At 40.5% G+C, this 26,751-nt stretch overlaps 1 protein-coding gene across 1 annotated transcript; it reads right to left on the bottom strand.

The window, feature by feature from the left end:
• Nucleotides 1-1,859: 1,859 nt before the first annotated feature.
• Nucleotides 1,860-25,787, bottom strand: BEND2 (BEN domain containing 2). Its single transcript, XM_066545395.1, has 12 exons — nucleotides 25,688-25,787; nucleotides 19,440-19,586; nucleotides 17,642-17,802; nucleotides 15,746-15,817; nucleotides 15,461-15,535; nucleotides 14,687-14,791; nucleotides 12,573-13,086; nucleotides 11,442-11,642; nucleotides 10,402-10,520; nucleotides 9,578-9,788; nucleotides 8,248-8,451; nucleotides 1,860-5,677 (listed from the first exon to the last, which is right to left on the bottom strand). Exons 1-12 carry the CDS (start codon nucleotides 25,698-25,700, stop codon nucleotides 5,469-5,471), a joined length of 2,031 nt encoding a protein of 676 aa, XP_066401492.1. The 5' UTR covers nucleotides 25,701-25,787; the 3' UTR covers nucleotides 1,860-5,468.
• Nucleotides 25,788-26,751: the final 964 nt, after the last annotated feature.

Here is a 26,751-nt window from a genome sequence, read left to right as displayed (position 1 = left end):
TTAAACTGTATTTATCTGAACCCATGAGTTTTCTCCCTTCAGACTCCCCTCCCCCATCCCACTGGGATGAGTGAACTGCCTGGGGCTCAGTTGCCAGCTGGGGTTAAACCAAGGCAATGGGGCCTACAAAGCAGACACCACCTTTGATAGCTCACAATACCAGATTAAATGCCAAAGAATTTACTAAGAAAATATGATGCCGAACCTGGTGTTCCATCACTCCCACATTTTATTACTCTTACAAAACTGTATATGAACAGTTGCCACATGTGTTAAAGATTTACAGATGATGTTAAAAGCAACTAAAAAAAGTAACATCTCACTGAAAAAACAATCCCTACTCAAATTAGATAATTTTAAAATGGGAAGACTTAGCTTAAATGGATAAAGCAGAGGTAGAAGTGAAACTTCAAATTTCCAGTGAGAGCACCAATCAAATTCTCAGAATGGCATCACTGTGTCAGAATATTTAGTGCCCCTATCAGTCAGGGGGTTTTTTCCGTTTCTCAGAAAAACTTTTGGGTCTCGGTAGGTGGTGCTATAGCTCTTCAATCCACCCGAGGGACAGACCTGCTTCCAGCGCTGAAATGAATTGCCATGGAGTAGTGTGACACACAATCAGTGTCACTTCACCAGGTGGAAAGCTGGGGGGAGAATACAAAAAAAACCCCCACCAAAAACAAAAATAAAAAACCAAAACGATGCTGAAATTGTAATTGAAACACTTAGATAAGCCTGTAGTTTAGGTGACATTTAGAGTTCTTGCTAAGGCAAAGGTATCACCATACCATACACCAAACAAAGAAAATGGCAATTATGCAAGAGACTACAAAATTATCACATTGCCTTATCTATACAAAAATACAAAAAAAAAAAACCTGCACAAATATTTAGCTCTTTCTGCAGCCTATTCTAAAGTCCTATGACTGTCAGAAAAAACACTTGAAGAAAATAGCAAGCATTTATATTGCTCTAAGGAATGAGTTCTGGCTATAAAAGCTGAGCACAGCTCTAGATGGGTTGTTTACATCCACTCTGTGAGAACGGCATAAATTCTGATCAGAGCCTGCAGGGTGCACCAAGACGCCCCCAGGTGCCCTGGGCAGCCTGCCCCTGTCCCTCTTGGCCACTCCTGTGCCTGGCCCAGGCCCTCACCGCTGCAGGGCTGTGCTGCAGGCTGGCCCTGCCAGCCCCATCCCCTGAACCCCCTTACTGGGCAGGGGAAGCAGAGTGTCCCACCAGAGCCACGTCCCCAGTCCTGCTCAGCGCTGGCTCCTGTGTGACACCCACACCCGCAGTGCTGCTGGCCTGGGTCTGACTCACCAGCTGTGCCCTGTGGCCCTGGCAGTGGCCCCTGCTGGGCAGGGAGCAGCTCACAGCAGAGCCCTGTGCTGCTGTGCCCCAGCTGCTCAGGCTGCTCCCTGACACCAAGTGCAGCAAACACCTCTTCATTCCTTAGGTCACCTCCAGGGATCCGCAGCACCTGGCAGTGAATCCTCAGTGCCTCCTGCCAGCCCTGTTCTATACCTTGAATAAAGACTAACACAGAAACTGATCCCACTGCATAAACAAGGCCTCATCTACTAATTCATCAGTTTAAAGGACTGTCTTAAAAACTTTACTCAATTCCTACCCTTTCCTGGAAAGCTGTTTTGAATAACCCACACACAGCTGTAATTGACAAGTCAAGTCCAGAATAGTTTGCTTTGCTTTACAGTTAATGCAGTCTAAATTTCAAAATCATCTCACCTCAATCTCTTAAAGCCCTGGCTCTTCAAAGGACATCAGAAGATTTTTTTTAGATGAAACTGTACTTGAACTGTAGATTCATGATGCAAGAAACACTTAAAACACACATATGTAGTCAAAGGGCTATATGGCAGTTTTATTTGTAAAATACTTAATTCCTAACAGCAAAATACTTTAATTGTACTTTATAAAAGTTAGCAAAATTTCATACATTTGAAACAGAAACAATTCTACTTCAATTTTCTTTTCAAGTTGGAAGCTATAGGTATGCACCACACTTAACAGATTTCAGAACACGTCATTCAATAAATATATCCTTCCACCATTAAAATCTGTGAAGGGCAGTGAAAACAATTCATAAAACTACTGAAAAAATATAAGCATTTTTGTCTTTTTCTGAGGTTTGGAACTAGTAATATCTATACACAACAAAGTTCTTGGCATTTACAACAAGGACTTGTATAGCAAGTAACAGAAGAGTTTGTTAATAGTACACCAGAACAACCAAATTTGCAGTACAACATTTCTACCAAAAGAAAATCAGAAATTCAGTCTTTCTTGAATCCTACAGAGGACTTCTGCAAGGAGGTGGCAGAAGGAATTTAAATTACCAACTGATTTCATATTTATAAGGCCATTGCATATCCTAAGTTGCAATTAAAAATCTGGTCCTATACCCTGTACAATAAAGACTGTCTGTTATGAACAGAAGTTGAAGTGAGAATGAGTAAATTCACTGTTTTATTCTATTACTAACAAATAAACTATGAAACCTTTGTCTTGGAGAGGACAGATTTAGTTAAATCTAATTCTGCTATGTACAAGTGTCATTTTGGAAGCCACAGTTTCCACAACTCTCAGAGGTAAAATCCACTCCTTATGCCAGCCTTCCAAGAAGTTTTATTCTGTGAAGAAATTGGACCTCTGAGACTGCACTCAGACCCAACACAAGCAACAAGGCAAGCTCACACAGTCAGCCAGTGCAGACACTGCAAGGACTGTGTGACATGCTGGAAAACATGGAACAAAAAGGGTTACACCAACTGCAAGGAGTGCAACAAGGGCCAGGGCTGGGCTCTGCACCTGGAACAGGGCAGCCCTGGCTGCATCATCAGCTGGGGAATGAGAAGCTGGAGAGCAGCTATGGAAAGGGTCCTGGACGTCCTGGCTGATAGCAGCTTGAGTATCAGTCAGGAATGCCCTGTCAGCAAGGAGGGTCAGCTGGGTCTTGGGGGGCATCAAGCGCAGCCTGCCAGCTGGGAGAGGGAGGGAATTGTCCTCCTCTGCTCTGGGGCAGCCTCACCTCAAGTGCCGGAGACAGTTTTAGGCACCACAATATAAGAAACACATTCAGCTATTTGAGAGTGTCCAGGGGAGGGCCATGAGGATGGTGAAGGGTCTAGAGGAGAAACTGTATGAGGAGCAGCTGAGGTCACTTGGTTTTTGCCAGACTGGAGGAGACTGAGGGAAGACCTCATTGTGGTCTTCAACATCCTCCCAAGGGGAAGAGGAGGGGCAGGTACTGATCTCTTCCCTCTTATGAGCAGTGACAGGACCTGAGGGAATGGCCTGAAGGTGTAGCAGGAGAGGTTTGGGTGGGATATCAGGAAAAGGTGGTGTTGTTCTATTTCTAGAGTCCCATACTGTTGTTATCAGATTTCTAAAGTCCCATACCTCCTCAGTGTATTCTCATGGCTGCAGATCTTCACAGCACAGACTCCTTCTTCTGCATGCTGTTTTCTCTCAGGTCAGGGCTCCTTCAAGGCTCTCCCTGACTGGCTAACCCACCCCCTTTTATCCCAGTTGTCTTCATTGGTTACAGCTGCAGCCCAATTAAGGACATGGCAGCTGCAGCCCATCAAGGGCAACCGGGACTTCTGGGGCAAAGCCTCTATACACATATTCAAGTACAATACATTTCCTCTACTATAAAAAAGTTCTTCACTCAGTGGGTAGGTGGGCACTAGCAAAGGTTCCCAGGGAAGTGGTCACATCACCAAGCCTGACAGAGTTCAAGAACAATGCTCTCAGGCACATGGTGTCATTTTTGGGGATGATCCTATGCACTGTCAGGAGTTGGACTTAATGATCCTGATATGTCACTTACTACTCAGCATATTTTATGATTCTATGATTGCTTCCTTTGTTGGAAACAAACAAAAAACCTCCAAATAACAAAGAAACTACCCAACAAAAAAACCCATTAACTTCTGTACAGTTACTGCTGTTGAATTCTAACTTACAAATTAAACTGAGCGAGATGTGAAATTGAATATATATGGTAATTAATTCTTTATTTTTAGAAGTTCAACCTCCAAGTGATTTTGAAAATTAGCTTGTTAAAATTAGTTAGTTTGCTATTTTTTAAAAATATATACCTTAATGCACTAATAAATCTTAGTCTTGCGTAGACACAAAGGAAAGGCAAGGGCATGAACATTTATTATTGACAGGTGCTTTTCTGGGCCTCATACACCTACAACAAGGGATTTGCTAAAATTTTGAAGCCTTAGCTACAGTAACCATGGGATAGTGAAGTTCAGGACCCTGAAGAAGTATTTTCCTTAAATTTCATTAAGAAAAACTAGAACCAACCATTGGATTGTGGGTTTTTTTGTCCTTTTAGTAGAGCTAAATCAGTGCAGAGCAGTATAAGTGATGTCTTGAGAGGCTACCTGGAACAGAGGCTAGACATTATCAAAGGAACAAAGTAGGTATTTATTAAAAGGCCTTCAAAGGATGCACCTTGGGCAGTACAAGAGCCTGGCCAAGGCTACACCCAAGATGGATGATGGGTCAGGAGTTTTCACACTTTTATAAGTTTTGGTCAATTTACATACTGGAGTTAATTGTCCAATTACAGCTTCAGGTTATGAAGTTTCATCCTCCCAGACTGCTCTCCTCAATTCACTGCTGTTTAAACCTTTTGGGCCTGAAGCTGCGATGGTGTCCTTGGTTCCCAGGCTGGAAAAGGATTGTTTTGTCTAACTAAACTGTGAAGAGAACCTGCTGACACTTTATATCAAGTTCAGAGTTATGTACTCATGCAGTACAGAATCTCAAAAATATGAAAGCTAAAACTTAAGGCATCATTCCCCCATACATTACCAGATGTACTTACATTGCTGTCTGCCTCTTACCCTGCAGAAAAACACTGATATAGGAGGCAAAAATGTGAGAGATCATACAATCATCAAGGTTGGAAAAGAAGATCATCAAGTCCAGATAAAACAAGTTACCTAAATGAAATTAAAACTATTTTCTCCTTTCTGATATTTTCACTGAAGATATCCAATTGTCAAAGCAAATTTCATTCCTCATACATAATAAGATAATTTAGCTGGCAGTGATTCACCCTCCAAGGAGGACCACTCTTTCCTCTCCTCTTTTCCATCTGCTTCTGCTGAACTGATGCACAGTGCATCTTTTCTAACCAGATTAATCTTTCAGATTCAATGAATCATGAGAAGAAGATGCTTTTAGGAGAGCCCACATTGCAAATGCTACAGGGAACACTGAAAATAATTTCTGAGGAGCACAAACACTACTTATGCAAAGAATTAGGGCTCCCAAGCCTTCTGCTGATTTTGGTCTCACAAATTGATGCTATTTAGTGCTGCTGACAACTCAGTTGAATAGGACAGCTTGATATTACAGGCTTCTACACAGAGTTAATAAAAACCTGCTAAATTAAGATTTGAGGCAGATGCTAGAGAGCTTCAATCTGAGAGATGCTTTCCGCTGGCTTTGCGGCTGTGAGATCCTCTGGGGGACTCTGCACTCGGGGCTCTCTGGCGCGTTCCAGTCGTGGCCTTTTTGAGCTCGTGTCTGAGACTGCGGATTGTGCTGTTTATGGCAGCCACGCACGCCTTCCAATCAAATCCACTTTCATTGAGATCAAAGGATGGAAAATTCTCTTGAAGAAAGTCTAAAAATAAACAAGTATGTAATAGTGAGTTAGCAATTATTTAGGTAAGCTGTGTACTCTTTCTGGATGTAATTAAGCTAAAACAAGGGCATGCTACCAAACCAGGACAGTTAGACATATTACAAGCCTCGAAAAGCAAAACAGGGCAGATATTGCTTTCCCCTTTCTATTTGAAAATGAGTAAAAAAAGGTCTAAACACAAAAACAAAATATGAAAAGAAAACGTGACCATGTGTGTTGTTTTGATCTTTTGAAGTGCTGAGTAACTTCAGCTTCTAATGTGGTCAGCTAGCAAAGACAAATCTTGGGCTCCATTTCAGAATGACCAGAATTAGGCAGGACCAAGCTCTCCTTCAGAGGATCTCTGGCAACTATATTCACTAAAATTAGTCACACCAGTTCAGCATAACACAGATGTACAGAACAACAGTGACAGAAAAATTGTGAGAGCTCATTCCTTACCATAATGCAAGTAAGATCAGTAAACAAACACTTGAGTTTGGTAGGAATGACAAAAAAGGTAGGACTATAGTACCTTTCTTCCCTTCCATGAGTAAAATTGGTAATTTAAAACCAAAATTAAAATTGGTTTTTAAAGTTATTGAGGAGTGATTGTCCTGCTGAGTTGAATTACATGTTTTCTCTTAACAACCTGGTAAGTCTTAAATAAACACCAAAAAGCAATTCTCATCTGTAATTTCAAATCAAAGCAATATTGCTTCTCCTTCTCTGATTAACATCTAGATTTACCTTCATAGTAGAAAGAAAGGTATAGCTAGTAGATACTGTGTCAGCTTTCTCTAACACATACCAGCAAATAAAAATCTCATATAGTATCATTGCTTACAGTTAAAATTTTAACTTGAAGTTACAAATCTGGAAACCCATTTTTCCAGAAAAACTTTGGTGTGAAGGAAGAAAGTAACTGAGATAAAAACTTTGTTCTCTTGCAGTTCACTCTACTCCAGAAGGAGAGGTGAAAGGGAGAGTAAGTGTGCCTTAGGATGCTCCTGTTTTAAACTATGCTGACAAAGGATAGCTGCTGGCTGAAGCAGCAGACAGGCTCTCCTTGCTTCCATCCCCAGCAGTAAATTCAAGAATATTTGACCTCAGAGGAACAGCAGAGAACTGGAATTCTTCAAGGTCTACAGAGCCTTTGTACATGGTCCACTAAACAGCTTTTAAAGTTATGTCTTTTCTTTGACCAAAATTGACCAGTTCTGGGGATTATTGTAAGGCTATGCAGGGCTATTCCTGCTCTGCAGGGTAACATTCATGGAGCTGGTGCTGCCATCCAGTCAGGCTGTGTTAAAGGAAACAGGGGCAGGGACTGTCCTATGGCTCCAGAGCCAAGTGACAAGGTCTGGCTGCAACCACAACACACAGAATTTGTCTCTCATCTGCTCTCTGGCCCACATGGTGTTCTGCAGTCCTAAGACACACTTACTATATCTTTTGAATGCTTCTTAAGCAAAAAATGTCAAGAAATAAAATATGTCTACATGTCTATATATGTGTGTATATAAATATATATATATATAAAGTGGAGATGTTTAAGTAGCAAAGTTTCCCAGGCTAATGCTTGCCATACTGGAAATGGTTTCTGGCATGCTCTGTCTGTCCCTCAAGCTATGCCCAGCCATCACCCCAGACGGTGTGAGTCACAGCTCCATTTCATTGAGCATGAACACTGTTCCCTTAGATGCAGTCCTCCTTCCCCAGTTCTCTCCCCCATCCCAGTGGGTAGGCAGGGGAACAGGACAGGGAGGAAGAAGGTGAGCAAGCAGCTGTGTTTAGCTACCTGATGGGTTAAAACACAACAGCTGCTAAATTCCACTTCATAAACTCTCCTTGTTTCCAATCTCTAAATATGGCTTTTTTTCTGCAGGGCTCAGTTATGAATTCCCAGCTTAGCCCAACTCAGATCTCCTAAGTGTCAAGATGGACTCCTGTGTGCTTGCAGAAGGCTGCTCTTAAAGATCTGTCAACTTTCCTGAGCTTCTCTCCTATTCACAGCTGTCTCTCACAAGCTCCCATCTGTGACTTTCCCAAACATGTCAAAGTATGCTCTCCCAAGCTACAGAGCCTGTAGTCAGACCCTTCTTACTCTACTTAGGACCTTAGGGCCCATGATTTCATAATCTCTACAGGCAATGCCACCACCAATTATCATAGAAGAACGCTTTTTGTGAAGAAAGCCATAACCTGCTGTACATGACATCTCTGTCCTCTGCTTCATCTACACAGTCCCAATATCAAGAAATTATCTCTGATGTCCTCCAGAATCCTCAGGCACTGCTCCCATCTCCCACTGCATTGCTCTTTCAAGCCAATGTCGAGACAATTGAGTTTTCCCATACAAACCAGGTTCATCATCTGGAGAATTTCTTGAGCTACTAAAATATAACTTTATCTACTTCCTCTCAATTTGTTTCACTGCTTGCAGAAATGCCTGTAAGAATATTTTCACAGAATAATTTCTCAAGTTCTATGCTTTGTTCATAGAATATAAAGTTAATACTCTTACCAGTTTCCCTACATTATGATTTAACAGAGATTTTCTTACTTACCTCTGAGAGCATTAATTTTATTGGAATCCAGTGGGCTCATGCCACGATCAAGACTACCATAGACGTTGCTTTTCACCAGCACCTCTTCAGGGAACATGTGACGAATCAGGAAGCGAGCTGACAGCTCTGGCCGCGTCTTCCCCTTGGCGACGTAAATGACCGAGAAAGGCAACTGAACATTGCGCCATGGGCTCCCAAGAGGTTCTAGAGGAGATGTCATGGAGGGAGGAGAGATATGTTACTCATCCAACACTGACCATGCCTCAAAGTGGCTGTATTAAATCAAAACTGGCACAAAAAGCTCACCTGGAAACTACTCTACTTGCTTGGAAAGACCAAAGCAAAGCCGTAACACTACAGCTACTGCTAACATGAAACATGTTGCAGACATGTGGCCAAGCAGCCAGAACACCTGGTTTACAACCACAAACAGTACTTCTGATATGTCTTCAGCCATGCAAGCTGCATTATTAATTATTGCTTTCTAACTTGTTTCATCTCAGGTGAAAAGATGATGCTTTTCCAAGTAAGTAAGTAAGTAAATAAAACTTCTGTTATTTCAGTGGTGTTTAGATTCTGCAAGCAGAAAAAGAGTGAATATTTTTCAACTGTTTCCACCTCACTTCACTGCAAACATTAATAAGAGAAAATGCAAAACTTTTAGTACATACAGAGGTCTGTGGGATCTGACTAACAAATCTTGGGCGCAGGAACAGATCTGAAACAACCCTAAAGTGACCCTAATTGAATAAATTACTTCCAACAGCAACTAATCTCAGCCCATTTTCCTTGAGGGTCTCTAAGCATCACATGCTGTACACGAATTTTTTCCTCAATGCATTTGTGTATTGAACACTTACATTAAAAAAGTGAAAATATAAAGGCTGCTTTAAGATTTTTATTGTCCTAAAGAGTCAGTTTTGCAGGAAGGTGTGCTTTTTCTTCTGAAACTGCAATTCCATTCCATAGATATTTTGAGCTAGCTTACTTTTTAAAGTATTATATATTTATTAACCAAATAAAAGAAAAAAGCCAGGACAACTGAACAGAGTAACTGAAGCTGAACTTCCCAATGTCACAGCAGATATGCATTATGGGATTCTGGTAGATGCAAACATATATTCTGTTAGCCAGATATAATGCCCTTGCTCATTCCCAAAAAGACTTAGTATGTGTACACCAAACAACTGCCTTAAGAGAAAAAGAAGACTCACATAGTTCAGAAAATCCCTTTACTATGCAATCATACCTACAGAACCATTGTTTGCCTCTCATTGACTATTTAAAATGTAACAAGCAATGCCAGAACACAAAAAATTTCTTTGTTTACCCATAGGTTCCAAAGACTGTTGTTTTCTGACTGAAGATGTGTGGAGAGCTTCTGGAAACTTATCCAATTCTGAATTCTGCAACATGTCAATTGTGGAGCCAGTCATTTTCTGAGAATTTTGCGAATTGTTTCCACTATCTTCATTATCATGTAAATCTACACAATGAGATGTATCAGGAGCATCAGACACTTTTTCTTTCCCCTCAGTTTTCTGCTGAAACATTTAATAAGGTTAGTACACACACTGAGAGAAGCCTACCAGTTTTCTAATTGGTGTTCCAGTTTACTTCACATTTAGTATAAATCAGATTTCAGATCTTTGCAATATAGTTACTCCTGAATTTCTATCATGAAAACTACCAATAAAACAGTTAATAATTCTACAAAGATGTGCACAGAGCATATTAGAAGTAAGTATAGTTGGAGGTGTTTTGGGAGTAATGTTTCAGTCAATATAAAACTGAAATGCATAGCTGAATATATCTTAAAAAAAAGCCTGCGAAAACAAGCACTAAGAGCTATTTGTTTAAACTCTCAATCAAATTTGACACTACTTCTGGGCAACATTTGCAGTGCTTTCCTTATAGTATCCTATGTATCTACACTTCTTAACTGAACTCTGGACATAGAAGCAGGAAGAGGCAAAGCAGAAAGCAGTGTATTCCAGTGTTCCCCACATGGAACCAGTGCTGCAGTCAGCATGCCTGTGCTGAGCAACACAGATACAGAACCCAAGGAATTTCCAATACAGCACTTGTACCATGAGCAGGTCAAATAATTAATCAGAGAAAAAAGTGCAAACTTAGTACTTAATAACTCATCACCTTTGCTTTGGTTTCGGAGCGTAAGGAGCGGATCATAGAATTGACATTTGTGATACAGGTTTTCCAGTCTTTTCCACGCTCACTCAAATCATAGGTTGGAAAGTTAGTTGCAAGAAACTCTGCATATAAAATACAGAAAATGTTTGAAGCATCACTACAAAGCCCAGTATCTAGAAGTATCCTAATTTACAAAGAGAGAGAAAGCTAACTAATGCTTCATATGTTTACTGTTCTCCATTTACAAGCTTCAGACTTCCGTCGATAAATAAAGATAATAAACTCATGTTTTGAAAATAACCAGCATTATGAATTCAAGATGTTCTGTGATACATTTTGAGATGTTGTGAATAATGTTTCTATTATATTTAATATTTCCTAGTAGAATTAGGGGAAGTATGTGATTTATCATACTAACTTTTAGAAAACCCCCCAAACCAACACCACCACCATCCCCTGCAAAAGAACAGACGCAGGGTAAAGCTGTTGCTGCAACTATTTCACATGGCTTATATAATCTCACACTCAATTTTAACCCTTTAACACATACATGCCATGCTGTGTAAATGACTTGACATTTATTAAAAAAATCCCCCTCCATCTTCACCACTTCTCACTCAACATAAAGAGTGTTTCAAAAACACCAGTTAATGTTTGTCCCAAGTATACCATGGCCATGAACCAACCCAAATCAACCAAACAAAAAACCACTGACAAAATCCATGGCACACACAAACACAAAATGAACTGCAATTAAAAATCTAGAGAGAGCAAGCATGACTGATGAACACAATGTACATAAAACAAGAAGAAATTTGAATAGTTTCATTTAAATTGAGGAAAAATGAACATTGAGAATTACAAAGCAGGACTTTCAAAACAAAAGGACGCTGCAGAGTGGAGCACATCCACTGCAGCATTTATCTGCTCACCAGCTGTCAGACAGCAATTAGCCAGAAACACAAAGAAAAGGACTCCTTTTAAGTTCAAAACTTTGTTAAGTATGAAAGAAGTAAATCTGTGCATTTTGAAAGGTACCAAACCTCTTATTGCAGCAATTTTGTTTGGATCCAGTGTCCTGCGCCCCCGTGCACTCGCTCCCATAACGCTGCACAGTAAAGTTTTCTTGGGGAACAAGACACGAACCAAGTGGCGCGCTGCGTACTTGGGTTTAGTCTTTTGCCGCGCCTTCACCAAATGGTTTCCAAGAACTTTCACATTTCTTGCTGGGTCACCAACAAATTCTTTTGTAAAACAAAAACATTCAAAGAAAAAATAATTTAAAATCCCAAACGAGTTGTTAAAAACAGAACATTTTTTCAAACTCTTTCTCTTGACTCTCAGTGTATGTTCTCTACTACAGTTAATTTTACTATGTATTACTACTTATCCTTGCTCTTACAAAAGCAGCTTTAAATTGGAATGATAACAGAAGTAACTTTTTGATTCACTTTAACCACCAGCATAACTGATATCAAAACACCCAAGAAAATACATCAGACACCCAATTGTCCACAATGTTCACAGTGGCCTATTTTACATATGTGCAGATACCAGGTATGTTTTCAAGACGCTGACTTATAAAGAGTGGCACATCCATACACAGAACTGCTAAAATACAAACTGTTTACAAATTTTTAGATAGATATCTGAATATTTCACCTAATATTCATGCAGCTCTTCAGCTGTACAAATGTATTTTTTAGACCAAAAGCAAAGAAGTCATAGCTCAGCCTTGCATATAAATCAGGGCATTTACACTTTAGAAAGGCATTAGTTTTTAATACATGGTGCTATTGGATATGTGTATTATAATGCAATGATCTATAGAATTCTTGTTTTTCTTTGGAATTAAGTATTTTGAAAGAAACCAAACACTGGAGGATTTGAGTAAAAAAAGGTGTATAGAAAGGATAGAATAAGGAAGGATAGAAAGGATAAAATCCCACACAAGAAGAAAACAGGTATTTCATTCACACATATCAGGCAAGCTTTAGTGGCAATTTATTTGCCTCCTCCAACACATGGGCAGCATGCTCATTATACACAGAATGAAAAAAGGTTACATTAAGAGAGAAAAAGAGAGCCCAGAGTTAAAAGAACCCAAAGCACCTACTGTAAACCAGACATTTTCTTAGCCTTTGTTTCTGCATACTTATCACAAAGGCACTCACCAAAGCTAGGATTGATGAGGACTGAAGAAGATGGCAGTTCTTCACTAACATTCACATCCTCAGATGCATTTCTGTAGCTCAACTCCACAGCATTATTTTCCTGACTGGGCTCAGATGGTGCTGGCATCGATGGTGATGCCACGGGTGAAGATGCAATGTTGACAGTACTTTCCACAATACTGGGAGCAAGATTTGATTGTGGTGAAAGGTCAGGCATCCCACTAGTTGCTGTGTATGATGAATGTAATGAATGTGTAGAAACTATAGTGGGGAGTGGTGGGCTCTGCCTTCCAACAGGCTGCTGAGATTCGAGCTGAAAATTCTGCGGGGCATGTTTTACCTTGGAATTGACTTGGACATGGCCATTTGGTAAAGCAACCCTTACAACTGGGCTATGCCTTCCCTGGCCTGATGAAGAACGATGAAGGCTTAAATCTCTTTCCATGTGTTTGGGTACTCTGATTTTTCCTGAAGGCAAATGACTGGAACTTCTGTATGTAAATCCAACTGGTTTCTGCAAACGTGATTCAGAAAACAATTAAAAGGTTAAATTAGACATAGCTGATAATTTTGGGGGGGTTTTTTAGCAAATCAGGAAAACTAGATTTTTGTTATGATGCTATTAGCAGCATACTCTTCCTTGAAGTAGTCTCTGTCATCAACTCAGAGCTACAATGTTTTAGCCTTCTCGCTACTATCTTCTATTCTCATTTGTATCTGCAACACTAACAGTTTATCTGGTCAGCCTCAATGTTTCTCAATTTTTTTTTTTTCACCTGGGGGGAGGGGGGAACCACTTTCTAGACCTCTATTAAAAAGTAAATAGGCAAAATAAAATTTAAAATTTTTCAGTCATTGACTGATGAATTTTCAAGGAATGTGTCCACTGCCCTGCTAGCTCCTTTCAAACAAGAAAAAAACCCAAACACCTTCTCTTCTTTCTTTACTTGTTAGCTGAAAATATTAAATATTCAGATCTCATCTACAATGAAGATTCCAAAGAGACTGAGATGGACAAACTGAGAGATGGGCTATGTTTTCCATCACTTCAAGTATTTTTATTAGAAAGCATACAGCATGCATTCTAGTTCAATACACAAGTCACTGAGCAGGAGCCACCAAATGAAGATGATACATGTGGATTTGTTTTTCTTATTTTGTTTAATTTTGGTGGTTTTGTGTGTTTCTTTAAAGAAATCTCATTATATTTCATTTGCATTTGACAAGATCAGTTTGTTCCCTGAACCTCATGGTTTTGGATGAGTAGCCAGCACAAGCTTGGAGTTGACAATAAAAATACATACTAAATAAAACCTAGTTTCCTACTGATAGCTGGCAGGTGTGAGAAATCCAGCTCCACCCACCCTTAAAGCAAATGGCCTTACTGCTGTCTTGACATCTACTGACAGCACAATCATCTCTGTCACATTAAATGCTTTGTAGTGTGGATGACAAAAAAAGTTATTATGGATTTTATAACCTTTTTCAAAAACTATCTGTTATGCTTTCCTTTTAAAGATCATTGTTACAAGTACTAAAATTGTGTCTCCTTAGTTAACACTAGATTGACCATTTAGGAACAAAATGAATACTGTGTACTCAATATCAAACATTATTAAAAATCTTTAAAGGGGAGTCTCCATTAAAAATAAATTCTATACTGTAATGGATATGACAACATACTGTTCACATCTAAAGTTCAATAAGCCAATTGAACCAACCTGACTGATGCTTAAACTCTCTTCTAACTGCAGAAACCAGTGAGACAACACACCACATGTTGCAAAGGTGCAACAGCAATATACTGAAGTTTAAGATGCACCTACACAATTCACTTCTGTTCATGCCAATACAAATAGAATTTTACAGCATCTATCACAGCATCCTGAATTTGATGGGAGTCACTGCCAATTTGTGGTCACCAGTCAGTAACACAGGAAACTGAAGCTGGCATATAATCAGAAATCTCAAGTAATTGAGTTGAAATCGATTCCAAGTCTACTATTTTGCTCCTTATTTCAACCTTAGTGAAATGATTGGGATTTTTAAAATAAGCATCAGAGGAAATGAGAGAATTAAAGCAAAAATAAACATCTTAGGTCTTTAATACTCACAGGTTTGAGCAAGAATGGCTTTATGCGAGTATGCTGCATTTCTGAGACCTTACGATGAAGCAGGTCAAATTTTTTATCCAGCTTCTGAATGGCATCATACATGGCCTGTCAACAAATATAAAACTGAAAATAGCACTGTTTCACAAGAACTCAACCTAAACCTGAAGAAACCGAGAAAGTTCAATTAAAAGCTGAACTCCCTCCTCAAAACTTAGCCAACTTCCTTCCACAGCACTGCTGAATCGTAAGGAGACTTACAAGACATTAACACTTGGCTACAAATCACTTACAAATTTACTTCCATTAAGCATGGCCTGAATGACTCCAGTCACACAAGTGCTCACCTGAATAAAGATGGGATGCTTTTAATTTTTAGTGCAGTTATTTTCAATTTTGCCAGTTACTGCCTCAGAAATCAAAAGGAAAGAACTTACAAAACCAACACTAGGAGGATTTTTGGCAAGCAACATGTACATTCAATAGCTGGGTGTGTATCACAGCCATATCTTTCCCATGTCTGTGAAATTCCTCCCAATAACTAAACTTGACATTTTGTATTAAAGCTTAATATTTGAAAATTATTCTTATGAAAAGTTCAGAGAATATGAAAGAGCTTAGTTTTACTTTGAAAATATTGTAGTGATGTGGGCAATTAACAAGCATATAACTGGAAAGGATCACATCACTGGTTGTCAAGTTTATAAAACAACTCTTCTCAAAGTTTAGCTAAAATTGTTGGAACACCATTTCAGATATAAAGGGAAAAATAAATACCTGGCAATAACTGAGGACCTCCATAAGAGGATTCTGTTGATATCCAGTATAAGAAGCTTCAGATAAAATGCTTTCCTTTTTCATTAAAATAATAATTAAATATAAAAAAGAAAAAAAAAGAGAAAAAAAACAGTGTTAGGTACTGATATATACATGGACTTAAGATATCATATTAAGCAAGTAAATCCCAACTTCAAATCTCCCATGGTACTTCAGCCTACCCCAAAACATGCATCCCCCAAAGCAGCTTTTCAAAGTCAGTCAAACAAAAGAAAATTCACTTACACATTCATAGTCTGGTTCATACTCATAAATGACACTGTCACTATCTTCATATTCTTCTTCCCTGGTTCTCATCTGGGAAATAACATAATTAACATTTAATATTTTGAAAAGTTAAAGAATTCTCCCAGGAATCCAACTTGGACACTTTTGGTTGCAGCTATAATTCCCTCCTTTGGCTATATGAGGGCCCAAGAAAACAAGACCTACCAGAGTCATTTATGTACTGGTGTGTTAAGGAAACTTTCCTGTCTGACCATGCAGGAGACACTCTGGTGGTCACCCAGGGACTGTAACTGCTGGCACTGAAGCCCCTTTGCAGTGGGTGGCTCAGGTGCCCTACCTGACTCCCTACATACTCTACTTTCACAGTCAAAGCATCCTTACCGGCTTGACCCTGGATCTGCCATAGCAGACTCTCAGACCTCTGCTTTCTTCAAGTAATTTTACCATGGTACAAGAAGAGGACATATATGTGTGTGTGTATATATATATATATACACATACACATATATATATATCTATATATATACCTGTGTATATATGTATATATATACATCTATATATACACGTGTGTATATATATACGTGTATATACATGTATATAAATGAAAAATAATGTCCATTTTTGTTTACTCTAAGGCAGAACTTTCTCATCTAACTAAATGTACTATAGAGCCAAACTTATGCAATTACAGAATCATGGAATCACTTAGATTGGAAAAGACCTCTTTTTACAGCTTCTGCTTTCAGTTATACCCTCTGAGTCCAAATTATGAAACTTCAGTGGGTATAACTGAAAGCAGAAGCTGTAAAAAATTTCTAGAAGAGGCAATTTCCTCACGGTTTGCAAACTGCTTTTAAGCAGAAAGAAAGCAGCAAGAATGGTGCCACCACCTGGACAATCCTGGCATTTTCCTTTTACTGGATGGACGCCAATCCCATCCACCACTAGCCACAGATTTACAGCGTCTGCTGGTCGTGCTTTCTTTTTTTTTTTTTTTTAACTACTCAGGTTTTGTTCTAGAAAAGGAAGGGAGGGGGGTAGGTGATACTTCTGCTTTGTTTACAACAGGCAGAATTCAATGACTGGTAAAATTTTGGAGATTATTCTGGGAGTTACTGAAAAACACCTGAAGGACAACCGAGTCATCAGTCAGAGCCAGCACGGCTTCAGAAGGGTGAAGTCCTCCTTGTCAAAGTTAAATTCCTTTTATGACAAGATGACCCACCCAGCTGGTCAAGGAAAGTCAGTTGATGCAATCAGTTTGGATTTCAATAAAGCTTTTGATACTGCCTCTCACAGGATCCTCTGGACAAAATGTCCAGCACAGAGTTGTTTAAACACATCACAGCTTGAGTGAGCAATTGGCTCAAGAGCCAGGCACAAAGCGTTACAGGGAATGGGGTGACATCAGACTGGGCACCTGTCACTAGTGGGGCTCTGCAGGGCTCCATCCTGGGCCCTGTGCTCCTCAACATCTTCAAAAATGATGTGGACATAGGACACATTTATGAGTGTGGACACACTCATAAATTATGTGGACATAAATGATGTGGACACAAAATTTTCTGACGACACTAAGCTGGGAGGAGCCGTTGACTCCCCTATAGGTGTAGAGCCCCACAGAGAGATCTGAACAAATCAGAGGCTGGGCAATCACCAACTATATGAAGTTTAACAAGGACAGTGCTGGATTCTGCATCTGGGATGGGGCAACTCTGGATGTATGGACAACTGCAGAGTAGGAGGCTGAAGACTTGCTAGAAGCATCCATGCATAGATATCCTACCCATCTTCAGTAGGATGTCATCAAATCACCACACAGCAGTGAAAGAAAAAATATATTCCAACTGAAACTGGTCTCAAAAGGAAGGGCTATTGTTTGGTGAAACATACCACATTGTGCTCCACTACAGCAGGAGAAAGTCGCTTTCTTTTATTATGCAAAAACACAAAATCCATTTTCTCAGGGCTGTGACCATTTCCTCTCTGCATCATTGCAGAATGGCCCATTTGTGAGGCTGTTTGATCAGCAAGCACTGGCAAGCCTTCACTTCCTGTTAAAGAGAGAGCAAAGCTCATCAAAAAGTTTCCCACTGCATTAAACGTTCTACTGCAGTAAAAATAGGTACAGTCACCCTTTTTTTAAAAATTTTTAAAAAATATTTGAAATTTGTTTACCAGCATAATACCAAACAGTTATTTCTTGAATAAATTTAGATCAGAAATTATAAATTCAATTTAGTATTGTTTTATTCAAAAATAATGGTATTTTAAAAAGTGTCAGTAAAAGTAATACTGACTTTGTGAGCATAAATGGCTAAGAAAAAATTAAAATAAAAGGTGCTCTGCAGCAGGCAGGGAGAAATGAAGACCTAGATCTCTCTCTGCATGATGTTGAGCTTCCTCTGACAGCTTCTTATTGTAGACAAGAAGATACAAGACAAAAGTAGAAGAAACTCATTTGGACAGACAGAATGAGATCTGAAGGAAAGGCACTGCTCTACAAGACACTAGTCTAAGATAGTGGTTGAATAAAACCAATCAGACAGAATTTCAGTTCAAACTTCAATACTCACATTTGAGATAAACCAGTGGTGTGTTCCACTCATCTATCTCACTATACTTGATTTTAACTAGACAATATCTAATGCTAATACACCCAAAGACAATAAAACCATATTTTACCTTTTAAGAAACAACTGCTCTCATCAAGATTAATTTAATAATAACAAAATAATTACTCATGTCCTAAAACCAAGGTTAGCAACTGTCTATGACAGCTTCTTGGGCAGAAGTTTTAATTTTGGTGGGGTTGTTTGTTTATTTTCAATAACAGAGACAAAACCCCAAGTAAACCATCCAAACCATCCAAACCATCCTCCACTCCCAAATTTGTTTTTAGATGTAAACATACAACTACAGAATACTCTACTGTCAATTAGAAGAGCAAAAAGTCTAAAGGTTCTCAGAAGCACCCAACAACACTAGGAAACACATGTAACTCGTGTCTGTGAAGAGAAATACTGATGGGATTCTCTATAGAGTTAACTGGCTGAATTAAAAAAAATATCCCCCAAAGTAGTTACAGTAATTTTTCTCACTAACTTGGTAATACTGCTACAGAACTCAATAAAGGCTCATAACAGCTGTGAAGAATTTTTGTCTGGGCCAATAAAGCACTGGGTAAGATTTCTTGAGAGACTTTGATCTTGCATGTTGAAATAAATACAGTGAATTAAAGACAATCACAATGGCTACTTACTGCTAATAATTTATCATCCTAAACAACCATCTTGCTATCATTACACATCATCATCTCCAGTACTAAGTTACACTGGATAGACTATCTAAAAACCTAATTTCTTAAGCTAGGTTCTTTCATGACATTTATTTTCCAAATTGCTTCCTAATTTATTCCTAGGTATACTTACCCTTACAAGTAAGTAAAAAGTTGTCTTCTTACAATGTAATATTTTAGCAGGCTCACCATTTATAAGGACCTTGAAAGTAATAACTAAAAGGCACTTCTCATTAAAGGCACTGCCAAGCAATTTCTATAAAGTAGCTTTCTAATAAAACGTGTTTTAAAGACGGGGGTAATATAGAAAGCACTGAATCCAAAAGCCCAGGACATATGGCATTAAAACTAGCCATTAACTATCAGATCACAATAAAAATGAACAGTAATTACCATAGGCAAGTTGACTCATGTGGTGAACAGCACTGTTTGCTTCAGAGTTCTGCTGTACAGGCATGCAGCTTTGTGTGGACAGCCTGCTGTCTCCATGGTCCACAATCAGTGCTTCATCCTCCTCCTCAGTCTTCACACACAAATAATCTAATAGCAGGAAGAGAAACAGGTAAGACTGCAGGCCATTCTGCATATCAGGTGCCAAGCCCTGACACAGGACACCTAGCATCATCTCAATTGTACCACAGGATATTATAGATTTGGCTTCACTTCACCATCTAAATACAAAGTCCCTTTTACACACACACATATAACACACACTAGAATGGAAGCAGCTTACTATTGTTTAGTTGGTGGGATTTCTGAAACTGTTCAGTACCCAGTTCTTCCTAAAGTGTCCAGCTTCAACAGGAACAGTTATAAGCCAGTAACAAGCACTTCTACAAACTCCACTGTTTATATATTCAAACACATGAAAAAAATGTATCAATCTGATCTTGAAATTTTACTGTCATAAATAAGACTTGCTTAATACACTTGAACAAATCAGTCTACAAATCCTAACTGAATACTTGGTATTCAGATCAATCCAAACATTGGCTCCCAATGCAATACTGTTTAGAAACACTGAATGGCAAATCTCCAGTAGCAGATTTTTTCCAATTAAACACCCTACCTCAGAGACAAAGAGAAAAATTGTTTCAGAATAACTGTATTATAGTTATTACTGTTAAATCCAGTGTTTTTGTCAGGGAGGGAGTAGAATTTCTTTTTGCTGAAACAAATTAATGGAAGGAACCTTATCAAGTTAGGAAATAAAACTGAAATTCAGCCAGCACACGTGCATGACACAGGCTGTATTTTCCACATTGTCTCTGCCCTGTTCAGTGCACAGGATGGACTGAGCTCCAGGGATGAATCAGAACTGTATCAGTGGAACAGCAATCTGGGTCTCTACTCTTACATAATCAATTCATTCCAAATCCTGCTCTCTCCCAATTTCTTAAAAAGACCAAAAGGTAAGAATAAAGTTGAATTCCACAGGTCATTCAGTTTCCCCTCTGGCCAATAGTCACATCTAATTCAAAAGACATAATGCAGCAGGGTTTGGATTTGTCTGCCAATCAGATTAAGAAGCTGATGGTCTGTTCAGAAACACCCATCAACTGCTACACAGTCAAGAGCTTTGTTTACAAGTGTAAACAAAGCCAGAAAGCTACCTGGGGCAGAGCTGACCTGTACAAAGGAGTTTAGCTGAGGACACATTCTAGGATATGCTGTTTAGGCTGCCAATGGGAGAACAGTTCTTGGCCGGTTTGCATCAGCTGTATGGAAGTAAACAACAGGCTTACTCATGAACTTAATTTAGGTACAGCTTTTAGCAAAACACTTCAGTGATATTCACTGACTGAAGTTCATTGCAGGCTAACATGACTTATTAGCATGTGATGAATTATTTAACTACCTCACAGGCACAAATTTTTTTGTTGACAATCATTTAGTATTCTACCTACTTTGGGAAAGAATTAACAAAGAGTCAGTAAAAGTGCATCTGCATCTAAGCAGGAGGGATGACAATCCTCTCTGCCAATTTCCCCAGCCAGGATGCCAGATTAGTGCATGGTCTGACAAATGCCCTACTTACAGCTGGGTCTCTGCTGTCCTACAATCCTCTTTCTATCCCTAACTAGACAAAGCAATGCAAACTGTATGTTATTTATGCAACCCTAAAAAGCCCAGAATTTACCTGTATATTCATAATCTTTGCCACAGATCTCATGCCTCACTCAAATAACACTAGCAAAACAACCCTACCTGATCAGCAACTACATCACTCAAATCTACACTGAAAGAGTGATGAGTATAGAAGAGGGAAAAATCTGTGCAACCAGCAAAGACATGGCAAGGTCAAAGCAGCTCCATCTGTACTAGAGGAAGGCCAGTATGATCAGAAGTGGCTGATACTTAAAGCAAGACTTAAGTCTTCCAAACCCTCTACCACCCTCCCTTAAATAAGTTTCAAAATCAGAACTTCAACAGTGCAGTGGACTCTGAGCAGAAAGTGTTTCCAAAGCCTGCAGCTACAGCAACTCACAGCTGGAGAGCAAACGTAAGCCAAAAAGAAAACTACAGATAGCAAAACCACCTCAATAAGAAAAAAAATAAACAAAACCAAAACCAAAATTACAACAGATTTCTACAATGACATGGAAGCAATGCAGCAACAAGCAGCAATCTGTAATTTTAACCTTTCAGTGATGGCCAGGATCCTCCTCATCCCCTGGCTGTTAAATTTCCATCACTCATTGCTGAACGTGGCAGCTTTCACACATAGAAAGGGAATTATTCTGTCTTCAGAACAGCATTTTTACATGAGCAGTCAAGAAACTTGAAGATCAGAATACACCACCCATTTCCAGGAAGGCCTATTAGTACGACTGGTCACACTGCAACAACAAGAATAGCAGCCCCAAGAATGCAGACTCACCTGTTTTATACCAACCATTTCCTCCTTTCCCCAATGCATTCTAGTTGCCTGGCCTCTGAAGTCAGTGGACAAACTTAAATGTCTCTACTATAGATTTGACTACATTCATCAGCAAGAGGAATAGACAGGTGATAAAAATTATTTTGTTTATAAGACTGTTGGGAATTAAACAAAGTTTACTTATAGAATATTAGAGTATAGAATATTATTCATACCTTCAAAAACTTATGACAAGAAAAAAATCTAGCTATTTAGCCACAATCTGAAAGACACTGCAACATAGTCCTCTAAGCAATTCTAAATATTTCTGATGCTTCCTTAAGGTGCCCAGGAATAGAGAGTATTACCAAACATACATAGCACCAAACAGTATGAAATACAATTCTGACTCTCAGGTAGGAACCACAAACTGCCAAATTCTATGGATAAATTTGTACTCCTGGAGAAAAAAAAAAAAAAAAGCCCCCAAAAAAACCCCACCAGCCATCAAGTGTTTTTTACTTCTGACTTGGATGAAGATGCAACTGCATTTCTTGTGCCAAGTTAGTAATATATATACATTAACTCACTCCACTGACAGAAAATTTCATGACATAGATATTTAGATGTTTCCAGTATGTCTTGAAAGGAAATTATAAATTTTAAAAGTGTGGTTAAGGAAATATTTCAGGTTTACATATTTCAGACATGGCTTTTACTGTGAAGTGGATTGCACATTAGTAATACTAAATTGGCGGATTTATCCAATCATTGGATCAAGTTATCAGTTTAGGAAACCTCTGAATTTCTGTTTGAAAACTGAAGTAAGAGTCATCTAAAATTAGAAAACATAACCAAACAAATTCCTTTTCAGACTCAATGCATACTCTGAGTTATGATATAGGCTATATCTTTTTAGTGGAGTTGTAGGATAGGCTGAAAGATCAAAGTTCATAAAAAATGTGTATTGTACAGAAAGACATTTATAGACAGAGCAGTCCAGTGAAATGGCCATATTAAAAACCAAGATTGGAGATGATCTTTTTAACTTCTATTAAGATGTTTAAGTTCATCATTTAGTATTCTTTCATCAAGAGATCATCTTCCCTTCTACACAGAATCATCAAGTTGAAGCATGTCAAAGGCACTTACACTTGAATTATTTGCACCCAAAATTGTTCAACTCTGTGCCTAACCCTATACTACATTAAATTACAGCTTTTTATGCAGCTCTGTGAAGCCAAGCATCACAAAGAATTTATTTCCAGTAACCAACAGAAAGATATATTTTAAATTATTTGGGACTTGAAAATGTGTTGGTACTCAACGCCAAGAAACACTAAAACCAACCAACCAAACAACAAACTTGAATTCTTTCAAAGGCAGAATCAAAAGGAAAAACAATAAAGCTCAAAAAGCCTCTCCAGCAACTATGAATTGCACAGCAAAACAAATCAAGCAAAACAATCCCACCCAAATAAATAAAGAACTTAGCTGGGTTGAAACTAAGCCACAAAAGGAGAGACAGCCAGCCTTAACTTGGATCATGATTAGATCCCGTGCTATTTATGGCACAACACTTGTGCTAACATACACAAAAAAGTGAACATACACAAGGGAGAGCCCAGGGACACCAGTGCCTTCCAGGGTTAGTCTCATCCATCACAACTCTAAGAAATCATCTGCCTATAAACTCAATTTCACTGCACACCTAATTGAGAGTTTTAAGCAGATTTATGATAATGAGAGCTAGAAGCACAGAAATAGAACCAGATCTGATGCATCAGCTGAAGTCTGAAGACAAGATGACAGACTATTTCTTTCTTTCCCCAAGTATGTTACTAATAAAACACATCACATAAGCCAGTGGAATAAGGAAGGACTTGTACTGAATCAAGGGACTTGTACTGAATTACCTGAGGAATGCTCTCACTAGTTGCAGAAACACAAATGTAAGTGATCATCAAGCATTGAATGGTAAAGGGGGGTTGATGAAAGAGATAGCTGAAAGTACCAATTAGTACTAAATCCTATCTCAACCTCTACTACAGAGTTCCTGGAGAGCGTGCAAAATCACTAAAACCTTTTCATAGAAATATAGGGATCTGGTGGGTTTCCTTAATTTTCTAAGAGTTCAGTTAGACACCTCTCTATTTCTGCAAACATTATCTCAACTCACCCACGTGAAACAGCCAGCCATGGAAACTCTGTGTAAGTCAAACCAGATTTTACAAAGATTTTTTAAATACTGCACTCAGAAAAAAATGGTAGCACTCATCTTAAGTTACATCCTTGAATTTAGCATACTTCTGATTATTTTGTCCTTCCTCTAGATACATTGTCAGGGACCAGAGACACCAGAATACTCTATCAGAGATAAAAGACTTAACAGCAGCCTCTGAACACTGAAACAATTAATTTAGAGTGCTGCTGTCAGAATTTACAACAAACTAAGAAGACAACAGAAACTAATATTCAGCTCATACAAACCAATTACTATGGAGAGAAGCTAAATAATAAAGCCAGATTTCCTGTACCTTTACCTGTCATACTTAGATGACTGAGATGATAATGAAAATCAAGATAAAAACACTCTCACATAAAGACATTTTGTGTTTATTAAGACTGAACCTCATACTGCACCTTTTGATTGAACAGTATTATTAAAGTCATATCTTTTCTATTGCCAGGGACTAGCATAGGCTTAGTATTTGCTAGGATTACTGAGTTACAAAGAAAGCCAATCAGGAAACTGAAGAACTGAGGACAAAGGAGAAGCACCACCAAACACATCACTGTGCACGTTTACTTAATAAAGATTACATCACAATAATCACAATTGCTCTGCTCCCACCCTCCTGCCGTCTCAGTCCTACTCCTTTTGCTCATGTTGACACTTGCAGAACTGCACAGCCAACTGGCTGTTTCCTAATGAGAAAAGTCCCTTGAACAATGAAATCATACAAGAAAATCTGGCATCTGAGCAAGACACAACTGAAACTTCTTTAGAGGATAAGTCTGTGACAGCAGCAACCTAAATAGGCATAAACTGAGTCTGTATAAACATCACTTCTCTGAAGGGCAAGGTGAAGCACGTAACTGGCAGAAATAGAGTTGTTTAGGTCCAAAATCAAGGTGTCTGAAGTCTAAACTCGTAAGTTGCACTACGCATTGTGCCTTCTGTTAGACAACTCATTAGGTCAGGCCTCTCCCTTTAGGAACAACATTCATCTCTCTCTTACTCAGATTTTGTATCCGAGTAACTACAGCGCTGGGGGGACCTGTCAAAGCCGAGACCTCGCTGTTCCACGGAAAAATCTCCCCAAGCTTTTGACACTAGGCTCAGCTGCCATTTGAGGACTACAGGCAGCAAAAGCTTCCCCCACCATCAACACTGCAACTAAGGCAACCAAGCTGTGGCTGTGCCACACTATTCTGAGCAGAGCTTCCCCGCGAGTCCTGTCCCCGGAGCACGCATTCCCGGGGAGAGCCCCGGGCCGCGCCGGGCCCGCACGCCCTGGGAGGAGAACAGGCGCAGCCTCGCCCGCCATGAGCCGCGCCGGAGCTGACGCGACGGCGACGGGCAGGAGCGGCAGCCAATGGCAGCGCCGGCCGCGCGGGAACGGGCGAATAGCCACGGGCGCGGTGGGCGTGGCGCGGCCGGCTCGGCAGCGGGCGTTGGGGCTGTTGCAAACGATGAGGGAGCGTTCCCCGCGCCGCGGCGGCGCCGCGTCCTTCCCAACCCCCTCGGCGGGGCGAGCCGCCGGGCCGGGAGCCTTACCCTCCTCAGACATGGCTTGCTGGGGTGGCTGAGCGCGGCGTCCTCCTCGGGCGGGCGGCGGAGCGAGCGGGGCTCGGGTACCGGCAGGTGTGGCCGGAATGCGGCGTTGGAAACGGAAGCGGCTTCTCCGACGTGAGCAAGAAACTGTTTTGGAGCAGTGCGGCTGCGCGCTGGGCGCGGGGGCGCGCCCGGGAAACGGGAGCGCGGGGCGGTGCCGCCTGCTCCTTCAGCAGCCATGCACTGGTCCTCCAGCCAGCGAGCCGGCTGCCCCACTCCCCCAGTGTGCGGCCATGCCGTCCGCTCCCCTAGCAGCCAGCAAGCCCGCTAGCCAGTCGGCCCGCTCCCGCAGCAGCCCTGGCGTTCCCGCAGCACCCACCCAGCTGGGAGTCGGCCCGCTCCCGCAGCAGCCCTGTCTGGGTTCCCGCAGCAGCCCTGTCTGGGTTCCCGCAGCAGCCCTGTCTGGGTTCCCGCAGCAGCCCTGTCTGGGTTCCCGCAGCAGCCCTGTCTGGGTTCCCGCAGCAGCCAGCTGGCCCGCTCTGGGAGCAGCTAGTCCGACGGCGGGCCCGTTCCTCCAGCAGCCCACCGGAGATAGGCTGCCGGGCGCGGCTCTGGAGTTAGGAAAATGCCCGGGCTCTCTCCGCGCCCCTCTCGGCTCCCTGGTGCTCCCACACTCCGTGCTGGCCGAGACCACGCTGAGGGCAGCCAGCTCCGGTTCGTGCAGTTTTTTTGGGCCCCTGTGGAATGCGGGGCTGCCGTGCTGCTCCCTGGGGCCTTGCATGAGGGCAGAGCCTGTTGCCCGTGCCATTCACTGCTCCAGGTTTCAGGGTATAAACCCGTCTGGTTCTTTTAGCACATCAACAAGTTAAGTTATGGTGGTCTGCAGAGCCCCCTATTTTTTTGATTCAGGGCTGAGGATCAGCAGGTCCAGAAGATGCCCTGCCCAGATGCCCCATGGCTGTCCTCATGCTCTACCCTGCAGGCACAGGAATCTCTCTGGCGGTATTCATTCAGGGAGTGGTGGGAAGAATCAAAGAATTAATTAGGTTGGAAAAGACAAACTTGGA

The sequence above is a fragment of the Molothrus aeneus genome, chromosome 2, assembly GCF_037042795.1.
Source record: "Molothrus aeneus isolate 106 chromosome 2, BPBGC_Maene_1.0, whole genome shotgun sequence".
In the NCBI taxonomy this organism is placed as follows: domain Eukaryota; kingdom Metazoa; phylum Chordata; class Aves; order Passeriformes; family Icteridae; genus Molothrus; species Molothrus aeneus.
This window is presented reverse-complemented; position numbering and strand designations above follow the sequence as displayed.